The 17855-nt window shown below is 25.3% G+C and overlaps 2 protein-coding genes across 11 annotated transcripts in view; both read right to left on the bottom strand.

Annotated features, from left to right (window-relative positions):
- LOC122719631 (chitin synthase chs-2-like) overlaps positions 1 to 17855 on the bottom strand; it is a 42647-nt gene that overhangs the window by 5126 nt on the left and 19666 nt on the right. For 8 of the 10 annotated variants that reach the window (XM_043945595.1, XM_043945598.1, XM_043945603.1 and 5 more), the window contains 14 exons: positions 15770 to 16063; positions 13626 to 13832; positions 12878 to 13222; positions 11520 to 11911; positions 9570 to 9837; positions 9139 to 9401; positions 8487 to 8697; positions 8133 to 8380; positions 6844 to 7036; positions 6482 to 6636; positions 4195 to 4500; positions 3179 to 3426; positions 1967 to 2276; positions 1124 to 1303 (listed from right to left, as the gene is read on the bottom strand). In XM_043945595.1, coding sequence (XP_043801530.1) covers positions 1124 to 1303; positions 1967 to 2276; positions 3179 to 3426; positions 4195 to 4500; positions 6482 to 6636; positions 6844 to 7036; positions 8133 to 8380; positions 8487 to 8697; positions 9139 to 9401; positions 9570 to 9837; positions 11520 to 11911; positions 12878 to 13222; positions 13626 to 13832; positions 15770 to 16063 — 3620 coding nt within the window. Of the gene's footprint in view, positions 1 to 101; positions 616 to 1123; positions 1304 to 1966; positions 2277 to 3178; positions 3427 to 4194; positions 4501 to 6481; positions 6637 to 6843; positions 7037 to 8132; positions 8381 to 8486; positions 8698 to 9138; positions 9402 to 9569; positions 9838 to 11519; positions 11912 to 12877; positions 13223 to 13625; positions 13833 to 15769; positions 16064 to 17855 lie in introns of those variants that run through there. The other 2 variants (XM_043945605.1, XM_043945604.1) reach the window with 2 other exon arrangements.
- LOC122719633 (chitin synthase chs-1-like) lies at positions 4793 to 6464 on the bottom strand. The gene is made up of 2 exons (XM_043945608.1): positions 6085 to 6464; positions 4793 to 5174 (listed from the first exon to the last, which is right to left on the bottom strand). The coding sequence occupies exons 1-2, from the start codon at positions 6352 to 6354 to the stop codon at positions 5100 to 5102; spliced, it is 345 nt and encodes a 114-aa protein (XP_043801543.1). The 5' UTR covers positions 6355 to 6464; the 3' UTR covers positions 4793 to 5099.

The following is a 17855-nucleotide window of genomic DNA, read 5'->3' as shown; positions in this document are numbered from 1 at the left end:
TCAAAAATTATAATCCTTTTAATTTTATTCTTTTTATTTATATTTGCTTCCAAGAATTATAATCTTAACCAATTTTAATTTCAAAACGAACCCGAGATTTAAAATTTATATTTACTAGTATTCAACAAAAATAAAATTTATATCGTCAAAATATATATTCATACAAAATTTTATCTCGAGAGTTTCGAGTCACAACGAAAAAGAAATTGAAACAAAAATCCCAAGATTCGAGAACCCATGTTCTTTTTAATTTCCAAGTTTCGAGTATGTTATTTCTAATAATAACGAATGATAAAAAAAAAAAATAATGGGAAAAAAAATAGAAAAAAAAGTGTAATAAATTCACGAGCAACGGAGCACACGGAGGTGTTAGTCTCCCGAGGCATCAGTGAGACAGCATCTCTGTTTTTTTCTTTTTTTTTTTGGAACACTACCAGGTACCTCCCCATCTTCTTTCATGGTGATATTCTCCTTAACGCCGAGCGGCCAGACAACGTGCAACTGATCTTTGTTCAGTTGCAGTAAGAATACAATCAGAACGAACAACGTATTGAACATAAAAAACGCGTACACGCTCTTGTTCCGTAGCTCGATTAGGTCGCCGGCAATACGTGCCTGTTGATCGTTGATCAGGGAAAAGAGAAAAAAGAGAAACAAAATATCGATTAGCAATGATATGAAGAAAATTACGCTCCGTCCGGTCGATCGTTGATCCATCGGCTCCTTTTGAGGAGAAGAATCCTCAGTGATATCATTTCGATCCTCGAGATTGTCATTTTATTATCTAAAAAGCTTTTGGATACAAGCGATGTAGAAAATAAAGTAAACAACGCTATGATTTTTGGCTGCAAAACAGTTTGAATGCTTACGTCTTTTATATGATAATTTTCAATGAAGTGTTTAATTTTTAATCAAATTTCTTTTATGTGCTCTTTATACTTGATGCTTTTATATTAATCGATATTTTAATATTTTAATATTTATATGTATGAGCGAGTCTTAGCATTTTAAATGTTTTGCTGCAAAAAGCTAAAAAAGAAATTAATTCTTTTTCTTTTTCTTTTTTAAGGGAAGTAGATATCGAAGAAGCAGGACAACTCGACATGGACGGAGCGGTGTTTACCTCGTGAAAGTTATCGGCATTAAAGCTGATGTTCGTCTTGATACCAAAAGGCCACTTCACGTGTAATAAATCTTTGTTTAGTTGGAGCAGAAAGACGATCAGAACGAAGAGGGCGTTCATCATAAAAAACGCGAAAACGCTCTGGTCACGTAGGTCCTTTAGATCTTTGGCGATTCGTGCCTGACGTATGTAAGGAACAAGCAGCATGGATTTGGTTATTTTCATTTTTCTATTATTAATTATTAAAAACTTCCCTTATTTCATATTTAATCGTATTATTTCATAGTTAATAGAATCGGGGAAAAAAATTTTGTAATTCTATTATTACTTTATTGTCTTCTTCTTTTTTAAATATATTGTACACTATCTTACTTTAGGGAAGTTTGAAAATTTTTTAAAATTATTATACAAAAATACTGTAAAAAAATATTTGATTTTAAAATTGAAAAGAATATTAAAATAGTTATTTTTATTACTTAATTTAATAATTCTATGAAATTCTTTACTTATTATTTAGAAATAAATTTCTAAGAACGATCTGATAAAGTATATAAAATGAAATTAGTAATTTTATCAATTTCAGTATTAATCTTTTCTTCTAAAAATTTAACACATATTATTAAAAACTAAATTAATAATAAAAATAAGAAATAGTATAAATTTGCAAATATATAATAATAATTTAACTTGTACACTTTTTTTCTACTATATCGAATTTCTCGAAACTATTAAAAAAATCTACATTTAATTAAACCAGAAAGAAAAATAGATAAAAATATTTTTTTTCAAATTAAAAAACAATAAAGATATTGAAATAATTGTGTTTGAAATAAAATTTCTTACCTTCTCCGCCTTGTCCTCGTCTATGGGATACAGATACTTTTCCAGAAGATCCTTCCAAAATTGTTCCTCCTGCATCGACAGAACATCGATTTCACCTTTCTTAAGCCCTTCGTCGCTCAGCCAGTAAGGTCTGCTAAGGAAGTTGCTACCTTCGCGATTGCCTTCCGTGTTTTGACTAGTTACAGTTTCCGGTTCGCTTTGACCGTCTTGACCCTCCGCTGGATCTTCGCCAATGGCGCCCAAATGGTCGCCTCGAGAACCAACAGAGGATGCACGGCGTCGGCTTGTCACTCCATGAGGATCCACAGCTCTAACAAATAAAATTAAGAAATATTTGTTTTTCTAATATTATTTTAGAAATATAATTTGAGTTTATATGATTTATATAATTGTATTATTATCCTGTTATATTTGAATTAATATAACTCTTTTGCATAAAAGTTTATTGGAATTAATGAATAAATTTTTTTTCAAAAAGAGCATGAACTTTGATAAATATAATAACAGAATAATTTTTCTCTAATTTTTTGGAACATGATTTCTTTTTCTGATAACTAAATAATTCGCTATCTATAATGTAAAAATAAATTTTAATAAAATAAATATATAATACTTTATTTTATAAAAGTATTTGGTGAGAATATTAAAAAAATATATTAAAAATATATTGTAGCAAATATAAAGTATTTAATATGATGAATCCTTTGAATTGTTATTACAAAAAAAAAATTACTGAAAATTTTTATTATAAAATATATAAATTATATAAATAATCGTGAAATCGTAAAAATAATTATAATAAAAATAATGCGATCTACTTCTTTCTTTGCAACTACTTCTTGAAGAGATTCAAAAACATTGTAACAGAAGAATATAAATTTTATTATAATTACATGTAAAATTATATTTATATATATATATATGAAATTCATTATTATATTATATATGAATATGAAATTCAATCTTTCATTCCAGTTTTGGCCAGTTTCGATCATAACAGCATACGTATGACATTTATTTCACGTAAAGTGCAACCGGTTGATCATTTTATTTTATTTTTCTCATAACTAGTAAAAGTTGTAGCAATTTGTAATCAGTCTTAAATGTCTAACTAGTTAAAGCTTTAAAGATTTGAATTTTTTTGTTAAAATAATTGATCAAATTAATCAATAAATTCTAAAATGTATGAAGGATAATATTAAATGAGAGTACCTTTCAATAATTTCCAGACGTTTGTTAACATTTTCCATTGATTGAGCAATGGCGACGAGTTGTTGTTTTTCGTTGGACGTTTGTCCATGAGTGCAAAACATGCATTTGAACAACCCTGCCAAGGAAATTTCTATCGATCCTTCCTCGTCGTCGTTCGATCCTACGCCATTTTGAAGAAATCCTAACAAAGATTTCTGCTTTGCTTTTCGCTTTGCTTCCTCAGCTTCCTTTTTCTCTTGTTCAAGTTCCTATTCAGTGAGAAATATGTATCATAAATTTTTTGTTTAACATTAATCATGTATTAAATATTAAATAATAATTATTTTTATAAAAAAAATTGTTTATTTGTGTTAGGAAGCAACTCTATTAAGAAAGAATGAAAAAATTTTAATTATTGAAAGGTAAAACATATTGTCATAAACCAATCTTGCAATTTTTTTCAGAATTTTCGTTTCAAAATACATAAAAAAGAGGTAAAAATTTTATGATTTTTAATAATATTTAAACCATTCTGAATTTGATCAACAAATTTTTCGAGACATTACAAACCGTTTAAAAATTCAATTTCTATTCAACAATTTAATGTAATATCAGTTTTCAGCAAATAATATATAAAAATAAATGTGGATAAAGAAATTCAGATTAGATTCAAAATAGATTAAAAAAAATCATCATTTCAAATCACAAGTGTTCTCAATTATATCATTTTAATATAATATAATGAGTAAAATAATAAAGAGATTAAAATATAAAAAAATAAATTTAAAAAATTACTCAGAAAGAACAAAAAATTTAATAAAACTTCAAAATTCCTGTAGCATTTCAAAAATTAATTTTACAAAAACTATCTTTTGCAATTAATTATATCAAAATATACATTTTTTTTATTGTTAAAAAATAATTATAAAATTGTTATAAAATAATTATATAATTCCTTTTTTTTCCCCTTTCACTTTTAGTAATAGTAATGGATAGAGAACTAGGAAAATTAATTGGTTAAGAATATAAATAATTACCGCAGCTGTTTTCTTAGTCTTTATTTCCCTCGTTCCCCATGTAATATCGTTCAGATTACAGACTGAATAAATAATAAGCAGCACATACATTGATGGGACGGTAATGAAATATATCACGCTGTATAGTACACAGAACATCTCCTCGGTGTGAAGTATCGCGGTTATGACTATCTGAGATATTAGTAACATTAGAAACATCGCGGTTGGTGACAATATGCCATCTTGGACGATGTTAATCGCAGTCCCAACGATCACAGCGATCATTACCATTCCGTATAAGGTGCTGATTATCGCTGCCATAAAAACCTGATGTGTTAATTTTAATGTCAGTGTGTTTGAAATAGAATTTTTAATTTGGAAGAAAATTGTAATATCTTGAGGATACGTCAAAAATATTAAATTAAAAACTTAAATGAGTTCAGTTTTGTTAATTTTTAGTTTTATTTATTTTAATAACTAAAAAGAAATTGTTTAATATACATGTCAAAGATGAACAGAAATATTATTAAATTCTTCTTCTATATGGTTTTTATTTGATTATTAAATAATATTATTATATTTTATAATAGTTAAAATAATTATATTTCAAAAATAGAAATTTAATTTATTTTTTGTGACATTTTAATTCATCAATATTTTGCAATATCTTTTAATTCATCAATTTCGAAAAATATAAATTTAATATTTGAAGAATAAGTAAACATGATGAGACATGCAATATGATGCATATCTAGAAAAGTTTAAAAAGGTTTATTTTGGTATTACATATTTTAAAAAATATATACATATCACAATATCTACGAGTGTATCCTCAATATATTATTGATATAAATCTATTTCTTTGCAAACAAGTTAGAACATACATTTGCAGACGAAAAAAGCTGTATTGTGACTTGTGCGTGGAATTAAATAAAAGCACTTGCCACTCTGAAGAATCGTTTTCGATACATGCCTTTTGATCTACCATCACCATAAGTTTCCTATTCAATAATATCACGATAAATTTACAATCAATACTTATTATAATATCAAGCTAATTTTTTCTTTCTATTTTTCCATTAAATCAGCACTAGAACAACGAATTATTTATTATTTGTAACATATTGACTAGAAATCAAAATGATATTTTTGCATGTTAAATTAGAAATAAATAATAAATAACTATGACTATTAGTAGTTTTAATTATTAGAAATATCATAAATGAATCATAAATAATAGTTTTAAAAAAATATTTTTCAAGAATAACATAAAATTAAGTATTATTTGATGCATAATGGGAAAAATATATATATAAAAATCTTGATATTACTATTTTTTGTAAATCAATAATACATTTTTGTTAGATTGATCAAAAAATATTTTTCTTTTATGTATCGTAAAATTAAATATATTATTAATAAATAGCAGTGTCGTGAGATAAAAAAGCTGTAAATCTTTGTTTTGGACGATCAAACTTTTGATATCCAATAACTATATCACAAACTATTACTAGGTATGTACAGATCCTCACTTACAGTAGCTTACTGTCAGTAACGCAGTCCAAGTATCTGCCATAAATTTTCCCTGAGCTAGTTTCACCCAGTTTCTTTTTTACATAATATTCTATTCCAATGCCTCGAATATTTTTATGAACTTTTTAGCATAACTACAATTGTGACAAAATGACAAAGAATGCAACGTAATTTTTTAATCGTCAAATATTCAAATTATCATACTAGTAGCAATAATATTTGTATGTTACATAATATTAAGCTAACTGTTCTCGATAATTTTTAAAAAATACAAAATCTGTCATATTTTCATTCAGCATAAATTTGATAGTTCTAGTGTTGAAATACGAATAAGAGAAAGAAAAATTTGAATATGTAGCAGATGAATTTTGAACGAACCTTTTTGGTCTTTTTCACTTGGACCTCGCGAGTTCCCCATGAGACGACATTCAAATTTATGATCGAATAGAGGATAAGAAGAAGGTACATAGAAGGTATCGAAAGGAGATAAATGATGCCGGGTACGATACACCAGAATTCTTGTGGATGTAAACAGGCCGCTATAAAGAAGGAACCGGATAAGGCTATCAAAAATATGGCCGAGGGTGAACCGATACCGTCTTCTCCGAGCTGGAGAGCTGTACCTACGATGACGGCCATCATTATCATCGCGTATCCTGTCGATAATATCTGCGCGCACAGAAGCTGAAAGACAAGGGCACGAAAAAAAAAAAAAAGAAATTGCAAATACGATCAAAGCGATAAAGCTGGTTTATATATAGATGGATAAACTTACTTGAATGTTCGCTTTACAAGTAAAACATATGAGCATGAAGAGGAGAATGGGAATGATATTGTAGTAGAAGCTGGTCCAGTTATCGATCTTAAAAGCAGCCACAAAGGCACCTACTAACATGAGGAAAATCGTACCTGGTCCTAAAATAGTACCACCTGGAAAAATAACGATAAATAAGTAATTTTTGGATTTATTTATTTATTTTTTATTTAATTTAATGATCCGATTGAATTAGAGGATAAGAGTAAAATTTTATAACATTTAGAAATATAGATAAAATTTAGAAATTATATAAAAATTTTAATAATGAAAAAAATATCAATCAAATGAAAAGTAATATTTAAAAAATATATATAACTGACCCATGAGTAAGATTTGATAAGAAATATAGGGGAGAGAAATATTATCGTTGATTTTAATGGTCCGTTTTGCGTCCATCAGAAGATCCATGATATTGGCTATGGTGGAGGGTACCCATCGACGACGTTGATTATAAAATTCATTGAAGCCTTCAGGTGCATGAGTATAAGCATCACTAGCTGCTGAATATTCTACCTATAATATTAATAAAATATTATAAAATCTTACAGATATTTAGAAATTTAAGAAGTAATTTCTCAAATCAAAATATAGCAATCAAAAATCAAAAATAAAAATATTCAAAGTGTTTTCAATTTTGTTTTTTAATTATTAACAATTAGAAATTCTCAATGAAAATATCTCTAAGTACGAACGAATATAAAACAACAAAGAGCATAATGATTTTTACAAATTCGTATTAATAAATATAAAACTGTAAAATTAAATAAATATAAATTTTTATATACTTTAACATCACGACTATTGCAATCAAAAAACCATATACTTAGATTTCTCACGTAAAAAATATGAAAAAAAAACTAAAAAAATTTGCCATCGAAATTCAGAAAATAGAGAGAACTATGCCTTTGAAATTATTTTTTGATTTATCTCGATATCTCAATCGGTTGTCGAGATATAAAGACTCAAACTTTCCATAATGTTTGAATTAGCGCAAAGATTATGAATGGGATAGCGATCTAGTGACTTACATTTTTTTCTGGAAAAACGTACGCATATATACGTAGTATGCATTTCCAGGAATCGCGTCTGTCGTTTGTCTGAAGTTTGGGATAGATCAGTGAGACAAGGTGCGAGGGAGAGATTTGAAATGACGAGGATAAATAATAAATGACGAAAACTTTTTTTTTTATACAACGATATCTCTGGAACCGGAAGTCATATCGAGATAAATGAAAGAGCGTTTTAAAGGGCAAGATTCCACACTTCTAATGATCTTCTATTTATTGTTCAGAAATTATTATCTTCAAAGTTATAGCGATTTAAATTTTTCCTAATTTTAATAGAGTTTAATCGAATTTTAAGGTTAAATAAACGCAATAGATATTTATTTCTGGAAAAATATTGCTTATAAGATCTTTATTAATAATATTAAAGATTTTAAATTAGTTTAAAAATTATTTTAAGTCTATTACTTATTAGAAAATAAATATATAATTTAAATAAATATATTCGTGATAATTCATTCTATGTTCGGGTAATCGATCATTCAAATAAATTCTATTATATTTGATAAAGAAAAAAACATATTAGAGATCTTTTAAATACATACTCTGTAACCACGTTGTAAGAGAAGTGTACAAAGCCATCGATCTTCCCCTTGATCGTATTGCACATAATGTCTAGCCTCGTCTGATCTTGTCGTGTATTTCTTCATCACATTATCGTCCATTAAAGCTTTTCCCCTAAAAAGTGAGAAACAACCAGGACTACAAAGCACACAACCAATCATGTGCTCCGTTGCTTTTTGCAGCCAATGACCAATAGCGTATTCGAACATTTGATACCACACCATAGGACCTAATACAATTATGAAAAATTATTTTTTCAGTTTTAAAATATACTATATAGATATTTATTATGTCATTTTTTAAAATTCGATTGAAAATTATTTTTCGAAGATTACCTGAACCAACTGGATGAATACGACCACAAGCTGCGCCAAGATTTTTATTCTTCTTCATCAAGTCAACGAGTAATTTCACAGCAGCTGGTTGAAAATCAATATCACCATCGAGAGTTAACAGATAAGTATTTTCCGCGATCACTTCCTTCCGATCAACGCTGATTGGTAGCTCCATCAACCGATGACCCAATAAGTAATACATGTACATGACCTGAAGAAAAAATATATATAATAATGTGAAAAAAATTGGAAACGTTATATAAATGAATTACATACATGTAAAAGCATAAAAAATTTTATATCAAATTTGTATGTGTAGAAATATATTATACATTGTAAATTTTTTTAAAATTATTGAGTATTAATATTAAAATACTCTATATTTTTTAAATTATTTATAAAATTTAAAATATAAAGTTACTTTAGAATCATCAGAATATTAGATTGCTATGAATTTTCAAAAATTACATAAAAATTCATTCTATGAAATTTTTTCAGAATTAATTTTTATTTGCTTTTATATATATATATATATATACTAATTTTTTTTTAATATTGATGATTTCTAAATCTTAAATCATTTTCTTAAAATTTAAATATTGAAGTGAAAAAATTTCTTGAGAATCTCGTATAATTTTCGTAACAAAATTACTTGACTCCATCGTTTTCTGTGACGAATCTTGCTCTTGTCTTTCAAATGGGCGATCATTTTCGTTTTACCAGGAAGTGTCCAGACTAATCGACCACCGTAAGGTGTTGGGTACTTCTTTGGTGCCCTAACATGCATCCGTGTTTGATGGACATCAGATGCAGCCTCATCCAAAGTGCCCACCAATAATTTCACGAACCTGTTCACTTGCGACTCGTTCTCATCGTGATCCGATAATTCGAAGGCATCATCGAAAAAGATGTGAGCTAAAAAGAAATAAATGATAAAATTAAAATAAAAAAAAATAAATGATTACATAATAAAATTAATTTAAAAAAATATATATCTTGAAATTAATCCAATCTCAATTTCCATTATTTGATAATATTATTTTGCTTTACACCTTATTAAAAAAAACAAAATTATACACTCACTTTCAAATTCATAATAATCCGGATCGACAACCTTCAGATATTTTTGGGCTACACGTCGTGCACATTGATCCTCATCCAATCGAAGAATACTTTTCAAAAATTCCATCATTTCTTCCTTATTTTCGTGCCACATCGTCGCGCAAGCATATATTCTAGTTACGTGATCGCTACTTTTTACAGTTGATGGGGGTGTGGTCGTGCCATCCGTTTGCTCGTATATAGTCTCATAATCTCCATCTCCCTTTTCTTTCTCTATTTCTGCTAGATCCTGATTAACGAAAATAATTTTTACACTTTTTTATGTTATTTAAATATACGTATTATGAAAAAATAATAATCTAATTTCGATAATTTTATGGTTATGTAATATTGGCATAATATAAAATGATTTATATAAGAAATATGAGATTTAAATTAATTTACATTCGTCTTACAGTTATAATATTAGAAATATTGATGAATGTATCGAATTCATTATTTTATTTTAAAAAAGTATTTGTATATGTAATGTATATGTAATTGTATATGTAACAAAAAAAACATTGCATCGATCTTCAATGTATAGATTGTGATATAAAATGAAATAATATAATTCTATATAATTTAAAATAGAATTTTTCTGATATTTAGTATCAGCCCTTTATAACATTTCTGCTATTAAAGAAAATATTGTCCAAGAAAAGTTTATGATTCATGATGGAAAATAAAATGGCTACTGTTTATGTCACGAACATCTGTGGAGAATTCTTTTTTTCCAGATAAAATTATTCTACAAAGATCTATCGTTTAATAAATATATTGCAAAAAAAAATTTAATTTTAAAAATCTTATTTTGTGTTATATACGTATTTTTTTTTAAGAAATTTGATATCAATTAAAGAATGATGAATATCTTTATTTTAAAATGTATTATTTTTTTAAATTATGTTCTTTTTATAAATAATTATAAATAATATATTTATTCAATTATAAGACTTTTTTATTTTTGACGAGAATATAAAACGAAATAATATGATTTTATAAAAAAAATATTGAATACGAAGAACGAAAAATAATTATAGATAAAAAGATAAAAGCATATTTTGCCTTGAATTTGTTAGTAAAATCAAGGAAGCTTCTTAGATATTTTTCTCTGAAAGAGACATTAAATATTGAGACATTAAATATTGAGACAAGGGATTTTCTTTTAAAAATCGGTTGCATAGAAATCTCATTGGAAATAAAAGCTTATGAAAAGAAATTGAATATTGGCTCAATTTTAATTGTTCATAGTACTGTCAAGAATTGCAAAAAACATTTAATCAATATGGAATTAATTCTTTTTATATAAAAAGTAACTTTATTTTTTTTTTAATCAGAATTATTTATTTAATCAGAAAAGAATTAATGAAGATAAAAGAAAATAATTACGTACAATAAGATAATGATGAATTCATTTTTTATAAAATTTAAAATCTTATAATCGAAATTTTTATATATTTATACAGGTTTTAACCTAAAATTTGAAGAATTAATAATTTCTATAAATAAATTAATATATACCAATAAATATTATAATTCAATTTATATACATTTTTTTATAGATTTTAAAATTTTAATCTTCTTTTATAAAAATAATCTACAAATCCTGCTCCCAATCTACATAAAAATCAGTAATAGAACATTTTAATATTGCAATATTGAAATAAGTAATCTAAAAAAAAAAATATATCTATGATGAAAAATTTAAAGAAAAGCAATAAAAATTTCGATATAAATTTTAATCTAAAATTCAATTTAAAAGTTTTGAGAAATAAAAATAATTCTAAAAGCAAAAGTAATCATCCCTTAGGAATAGTGACCTACAAAGAAATCGAATTGCAAAGTATCATAATTTGCATATAACGTTATAGAGAGTTATAGAGATTCGAAAGATTTGTAGAGGATTGTAAAAACTTCGAATTTGATTACCTCCACTTTCACTTCCGGTTGATCGTCCCTTTTCCTGTTCAAGCCCATCGACTGATCGATCAGCAATGAGTTGTACATAGGAACAACGAACAATTTCTCCGTGGAAGCGAGACGTTCGCATTTCGGCGTCCAAACATGCAAAGTAATCCAAGTTTGCGACAGCAACCACAGTAGCCATACCCAGGCATATTGCTTTGAAACGAAATCGTTGAGGAAGTGCAATGGTGGCGACTCGTAGAACAGATAATCCGGAATTGTATTGTGAAATATGCAAGGATCGGTATGTCTTAAACCGCAAGCGGCAATTAATAACGAGATCGATACCGGTATAGTTAAATTTACAGGGAACGCGTAACTGAAACCTTGTATCAAAATCTTGCACGCGAATTTACCTGAAAGAAAAGCATTATTTTATTTTGTTACTCCTCTTTTTATTTTTACTCTTATCCAATGATAGATATTCATCTTTTAAATCGAGTAATTTTTTTCTAAATTTGAATTTTTTTAAGATGATTAAGTATTATATTGATCTAAGTAAATTATATACGTATATAAATTTTCATCGAAATCGATTAACACTGTTATGAGTTACGAATGATTAAATATGATTAAAAAAATTTTTTCTTTTTGCTTTATAATTTATAATAAATTTAAAAAATTTTACATTTTTCGATATCTGTAGCTTCTTTATATGTCTAAATTCTTATTATGTTGACAATCTATTGCAATTTTTCACGTAAACAGAAAAAGACAGTCATGTTTGGTGTTCAAAATAGGATTTCGTTTCTATAGGATTACTGTTTCTATGCCGCATATTGATTTAATATTGAGAGCATATAGGCGAGATGAATATCAATAAGATCATCATGTGGTATTATTTATTCATAAGATTGTTCGTATAGGATTTAAGCTAGATTCTTGCTTTTATAGCAAGTAATATATATCGTGATTTTGACATTCTATTTAAAAAAATTAAGAAAATATATCTAATCAATAAAAAATAAAATTAAGCAAATATATCTATAACAATATTTTTAAAATATTCAGAAGATTTATATCTATTCAATATCTATAATTAGAGATTAAGATATGTATTTGCAGAATATTCAAAGTTCATTCTCTAAGAAAGAAAATCTCGAATAAAATAAATTTATATTTTTATGTAAAATCATTTCTTTTTCATATTAAGAATATCTTGTATAATATAATATAATTATTGTATATTTTTGCTTGAATAATTAAATATTAATTTTGGCAACTATAATTTTTTTTAATAATAGCAAAAATAAATTAATTTAACCAGTTTTTTAATTTTAGAGTTAAATTACAATTGTTACATATTGTAAATTTGCACTTACCAAATATGTACATGAAATAGGCGCTGAATATTTGCAACAGTAGAACGTATATAGGACTTTTCACATTTGCTGGTATGGCTATCTTATTATCATCGATATCAACGATATCAGCGATATCTGTTGTTCTGCCAGTGACATCATACATCGATCTTACAACGATTGTGTGATTTCCAAAAGCGTCGCCGAACATGCTGAATAAATGTCCGACAGTTTCACCTTTAATGTATAGTATTAATATTGTGCTGGTAAGAAATGCTATAATTTTCCAAACCGACATGAACATGTAAGTAAAGTATCTTGTCTGTTGCATTTCTTGTTTTACTTTTCCTAGAGATCGAACGAATCCTAATAAATAAAGAATAAATGAATAAGTAAATAAAAATTATCGTGTTTCTTTCTGATGAAAATTATTTCATCAGATTTTCATTGATAATTTATTTTGTTTTATACAATGAATAATAAAATAATATAATTAATCATAAATATATAAATTATCTTAAATTTCGATATATTAATTAATTTATATATTTAATAAGGTTTAAATTAAATGAAATAGAAAAAATTTTATATTAAATATAAAAAGAAGAAAAAAGAAATTTAATTAGAAAAACTTAAGAAAAAATTTGAAAAAATCTACTTTTATAACAAATTATTTTATAATTTTTCTATTAGAAATTCTTCTTCCATTTAATATATTCTTCTCATTTCACAGTTTTTTTAATGATCTCATCGATTTCGTGATACTTACCAATCGGACTCTGCATCGAAACATAATTTTCCCACCAGCCGCATGAAACTAGAAATAAAGATGGTGGTATTAACCACAAAGAGAATCGTGAACTGTCCAACAATGGCCAAAGAACAAAACTTGTCCCTTGAGCGACAAGTGCAGCAATATCAATCAGCACCAGAACAAATCGTGATTCGTCTTTCTTCTTATTCCGAGAAAGTAGCCCTTAAATAAGAGAAAAAAAAATTTTTATTTTCATATAATTTTCTTCTTTTTGAGTTAAAATATCTTCATATTGATGACTTGAATCGTGTAATCATTTTATTTGAAAAAAAAAAGATTTTAAAAATCTTCTTTAAAAATATTTTATCGAATTAAAGTGAAGTTAAAGTTATTAAATTTTAAAATAATCATTTTTTCTAATAAATTTCCTAATATATATAATACATACAAATAATAATTACATATATATATATATATATATATCATTATTGATTCAATAATTGGAATCATGTCTTTTTTAATATATCTATTATTTATTTTGCTTTTCGTGAATTAATTCTAATATTTCTAATATAAATATAAATCTATATTTTTTAATTAAGTTGAATTTATGAGAATAAATATTATTTTATTTTTTCCATTTAAATTCTTATAAAATTATATAATTGCAAAATATACGTTAAAATTTTTCATATAGCTAATAATCGACAGGATGGAAACCATTCACTTTTGATACTAGAACAGAACATTACATTGTAACAGAGTGAGGTCAACGCAATGCACTTTCAAAATGCCATATCCGATTGGTTATGATATCCTCCAACTCATACATTTAATCACAATCTATTTTCTAATGTTAAATTCTTCTTTAGATTTAAATTATAATATTCTCGATTTACAAAATATTTTCAGAAACTATCAATTTAAACTTTCAAAATATAATAATTCAGAATTACAGAAACTTTCGATTCCAAATACATAATTCATTCATTCCTCTTATATTTTATAGATAATTGGACCTACTTCTGTACTTCCAATTATATAAGAAAAATCTTGTTCTACCAGTTGTAAATTATAAAAGAAGTTTATTGAAGATTGCGTCATTCATTTAAATTAAATACAAATGATTCATTTATAATAAAATAATTCGATTGAATTATAATTATAAAAAAATTATATAAATAATATTTTTATTATAAATATTTTTTAATGTGATATATACATACTCGAAAGAAACAATTTGAATATTTTAGCAATTATCACTTCATTATTGATATAAAATTATATAAAAAAAATTATTATAATAAAAAGAGAAAATAATTTTTAAGATATAAGAGAGACAAAAGAAGGGTTGTACCAATTACATACCAAATTCCATTCTACTAGTTTTAAAGTATTCGAGAAATTCGATTTGAAAATCGAGTCTACGTTTCAAATTAGGAATAAACTACATACTTTTCCAATTCCAGGAATTTTTTAAAAAATAAAAATTTTTAAAGGTTCTAAGAGACAAATATTTTAAAATTTGTATAACAAGAATTTCATGAAAACAATTTATTTTGAGACCGAATTGCGTACCGAAATTGTGTAACAGTTATTTATTAGAAAAGATTCCACAAGATAAATAAAACTATTGAAATTATATTAGATATTAATTTTATTTAATATCATATAGAATTAAATTAATTAGAATTAAATAAATTATTATTGTAATATCATTAAATATTATTCAATATCTACAATAATGAAGAAGTTTTTTAATATCGAACAAAATATCTGTTTCTGTAAAAAATTTTCATTTTTATATTTTAAAACTTTTATCTTCAATAATTTTTTCTTATCTATTCTCATCTCAACTTATAATGTAAAAACTTTTTTTTAAAAAAATTTCAAATTCTGATTCAAACTATTTCTCAGTAAACTTAAATTATTTTCTCCTCCTCCCTCCCATTTCTCTTTATATTTAATCTATAACTACAAAAACTGAATCACAGAAACATTAATCCAAATACCACCTACGTCTTTCCTATCTCTTGCGCCTCGTAATCAAATCGACCTCATTCTAATAATTACGCAACGAACATCCTGCTCTATCAGTTGCTCGAACAGAATTTCATATAAAATTGATCGTTATAAAAGTGAAACGTGCAATCGCTTACCTAGTACACCGGGTACGAAGCATACGCAGTTCGTCAGCATCGCACCTTTAACCACGTCCAAATCAGGAAGCACTGCCATGAACATCAAAGCTAAACCGATCACGTGGAATGTCTCCATGACGAAAACAACAAGGAAATGAGATGCAGGCGGTTTCTTCCATGATTTGAAGATACATATTCTAATGCTACGGATTAACGTGCCGAATTCAGGCACTGCGAAAGCGATTATGATGCACCAAATCCACGCTATCCTCTCTTGTTCTGGTAACGTTACTTCAAAGTACTTGTCTCGGCCTATGAATCAGAAAAATATATTGGAATATTACTAGAATATAATGTATTCGCATTAATATTCAAGCATCAACAATTGCATAAGAGATTGTTGCTCTTGCATTAATATTATATTTGCATACCAAAATTGTGTAACAGTTATTTTTAAAGATTAATAAAAAATTATATATATAATGAGTAAATTATATATTGTAAATACGTTATTATAAATTAATGTAATTATTAAAATATGTTTTTTAATAAATAAGATACTATTTATGATCTGTCTTCTGTAAAAATATAATATTCTGGGAAAAAATCTGTATATCTCACGTATAAATTTAAGAATATAAAATGTTTTTAAAAATTAAAAAAAAATATATTTTTTTGTTATTTTTTGTAAGAAAAGAAAATACACGAGATTTTTATTAAATATAATTTATATACATATATATATTTATATATTTATATATATATTTATATATAATTATAGTTATAATTACTAAAAATATAAATTTTATTTATTTAATATACGTAGTTTTTTATATAATAAATTAAATAATGAGAAAAATGAACATTGTAAAATTATTAGAAGCAATTTATTATATTTGCATTAAATTTAATGTTTATATTTAATAGCGATAAAATTAATTAAAATACAATATTAAAAATAATATTGTTTGAAAATTTTTTGCGATTGCAAGAAAATTATAAGCATTAAAATAAATTTTATGTTTCTATTAACTCTACAACAAATTTATTATATTATAAAAGCAATCATTTCAATATTATTATAAGTAAATATATATATATAGAGTAATAATCTCTCGAATATCGTAGTGTCATTAACACGAATCACTACAGATATAATATAACTATAATATAGATATAATAAACTTTATTTATCAAAATTCCTCTGGACAATATTTTACTTTTATTTATATTAATTATATACAATTGAAATTAAAATAGAAGTTTTCATTAATTTTTCCTATTATTTATTTATTCGATAATTGAACATTAATTAAAATTTCATCCTAATAAAAAATAAACTTTAGATAAATTTAATTGTATTTTATTAATAGCAACAGAGATATTATGTAAAAATGATATACTAATCTGATACATTTAAAAATTAAGATCTTACATAAAACTTTATTCTATTGAAAGTACTAACATGATAGAATATCGAATTAATTATTCAAAGTTTAATTATTTAAACGATCAATTATCCGAACATAAGATAATCTATTTAAATTAGGATATATAACAATGTTTATATTTTAGAACACGTATCATCGAATTTAAAAATAATTAATTAATTTTTTGTAATATATTCAATTAGATATGTATTTTTTTCATATAATAAATATGATATTCATAAATGAATTTATTAATTATTTCATAAAATTTTGCAAAAATTAAAAAATTTTTTTTTAATTACTTTCATTATCTACAATTGAACTATTTCCTAGAAGCCATTCGCTTCGCTTTAACCTGGTTTCACGTACTTTCTCTCCTTTGCGTGCACCAGTGATATATACGACGAAAAAGTTCCGTCGTAACTATAATGCGAGCACGATCTACTTTTTTACGTTACTATATAGTTTCCATGAATATTTAAGCACAGTGTAAATGAATGATACAATGTTATATGTGTAACGTTTCCATAATACAATAAACCATTATTTGAAACGTGACTGACAATGTACAAATAAATTTTGAATTAAGATAGAATTCTAATTTTTCTTCAAAAATTTTCTCAATATTCTTTACTTCTTTTTTGAATTTATCTTTCTAAATATCCATTATTACA

The sequence above is a fragment of the Apis laboriosa genome, unplaced genomic scaffold (genome assembly GCF_014066325.1).
Source record: "Apis laboriosa isolate Shangri-la unplaced genomic scaffold, ASM1406632v1 scaffold91_cov154, whole genome shotgun sequence".
NCBI lineage: Eukaryota > Metazoa > Arthropoda > Insecta > Hymenoptera > Apidae > Apis > Apis laboriosa.
This window is presented reverse-complemented; position numbering and strand designations above follow the sequence as displayed.

Excerpts from the sequence above, each read along its gene's own strand:
- LOC122719633 (XM_043945608.1), bottom strand. The coding sequence starts at position 6,354 with ATGATAATGATGGCCGTCATCGTAGGTACAGCTCTCCAGCTCGGAGAA. Across the intron at positions 5,175-6,084 it reads AAGTGAAAAAGACCAAAAAG|GAAACTTATGGTGATGGTAG; the intron begins GTTCGTTCAAAA and ends ATTATTGAATAG.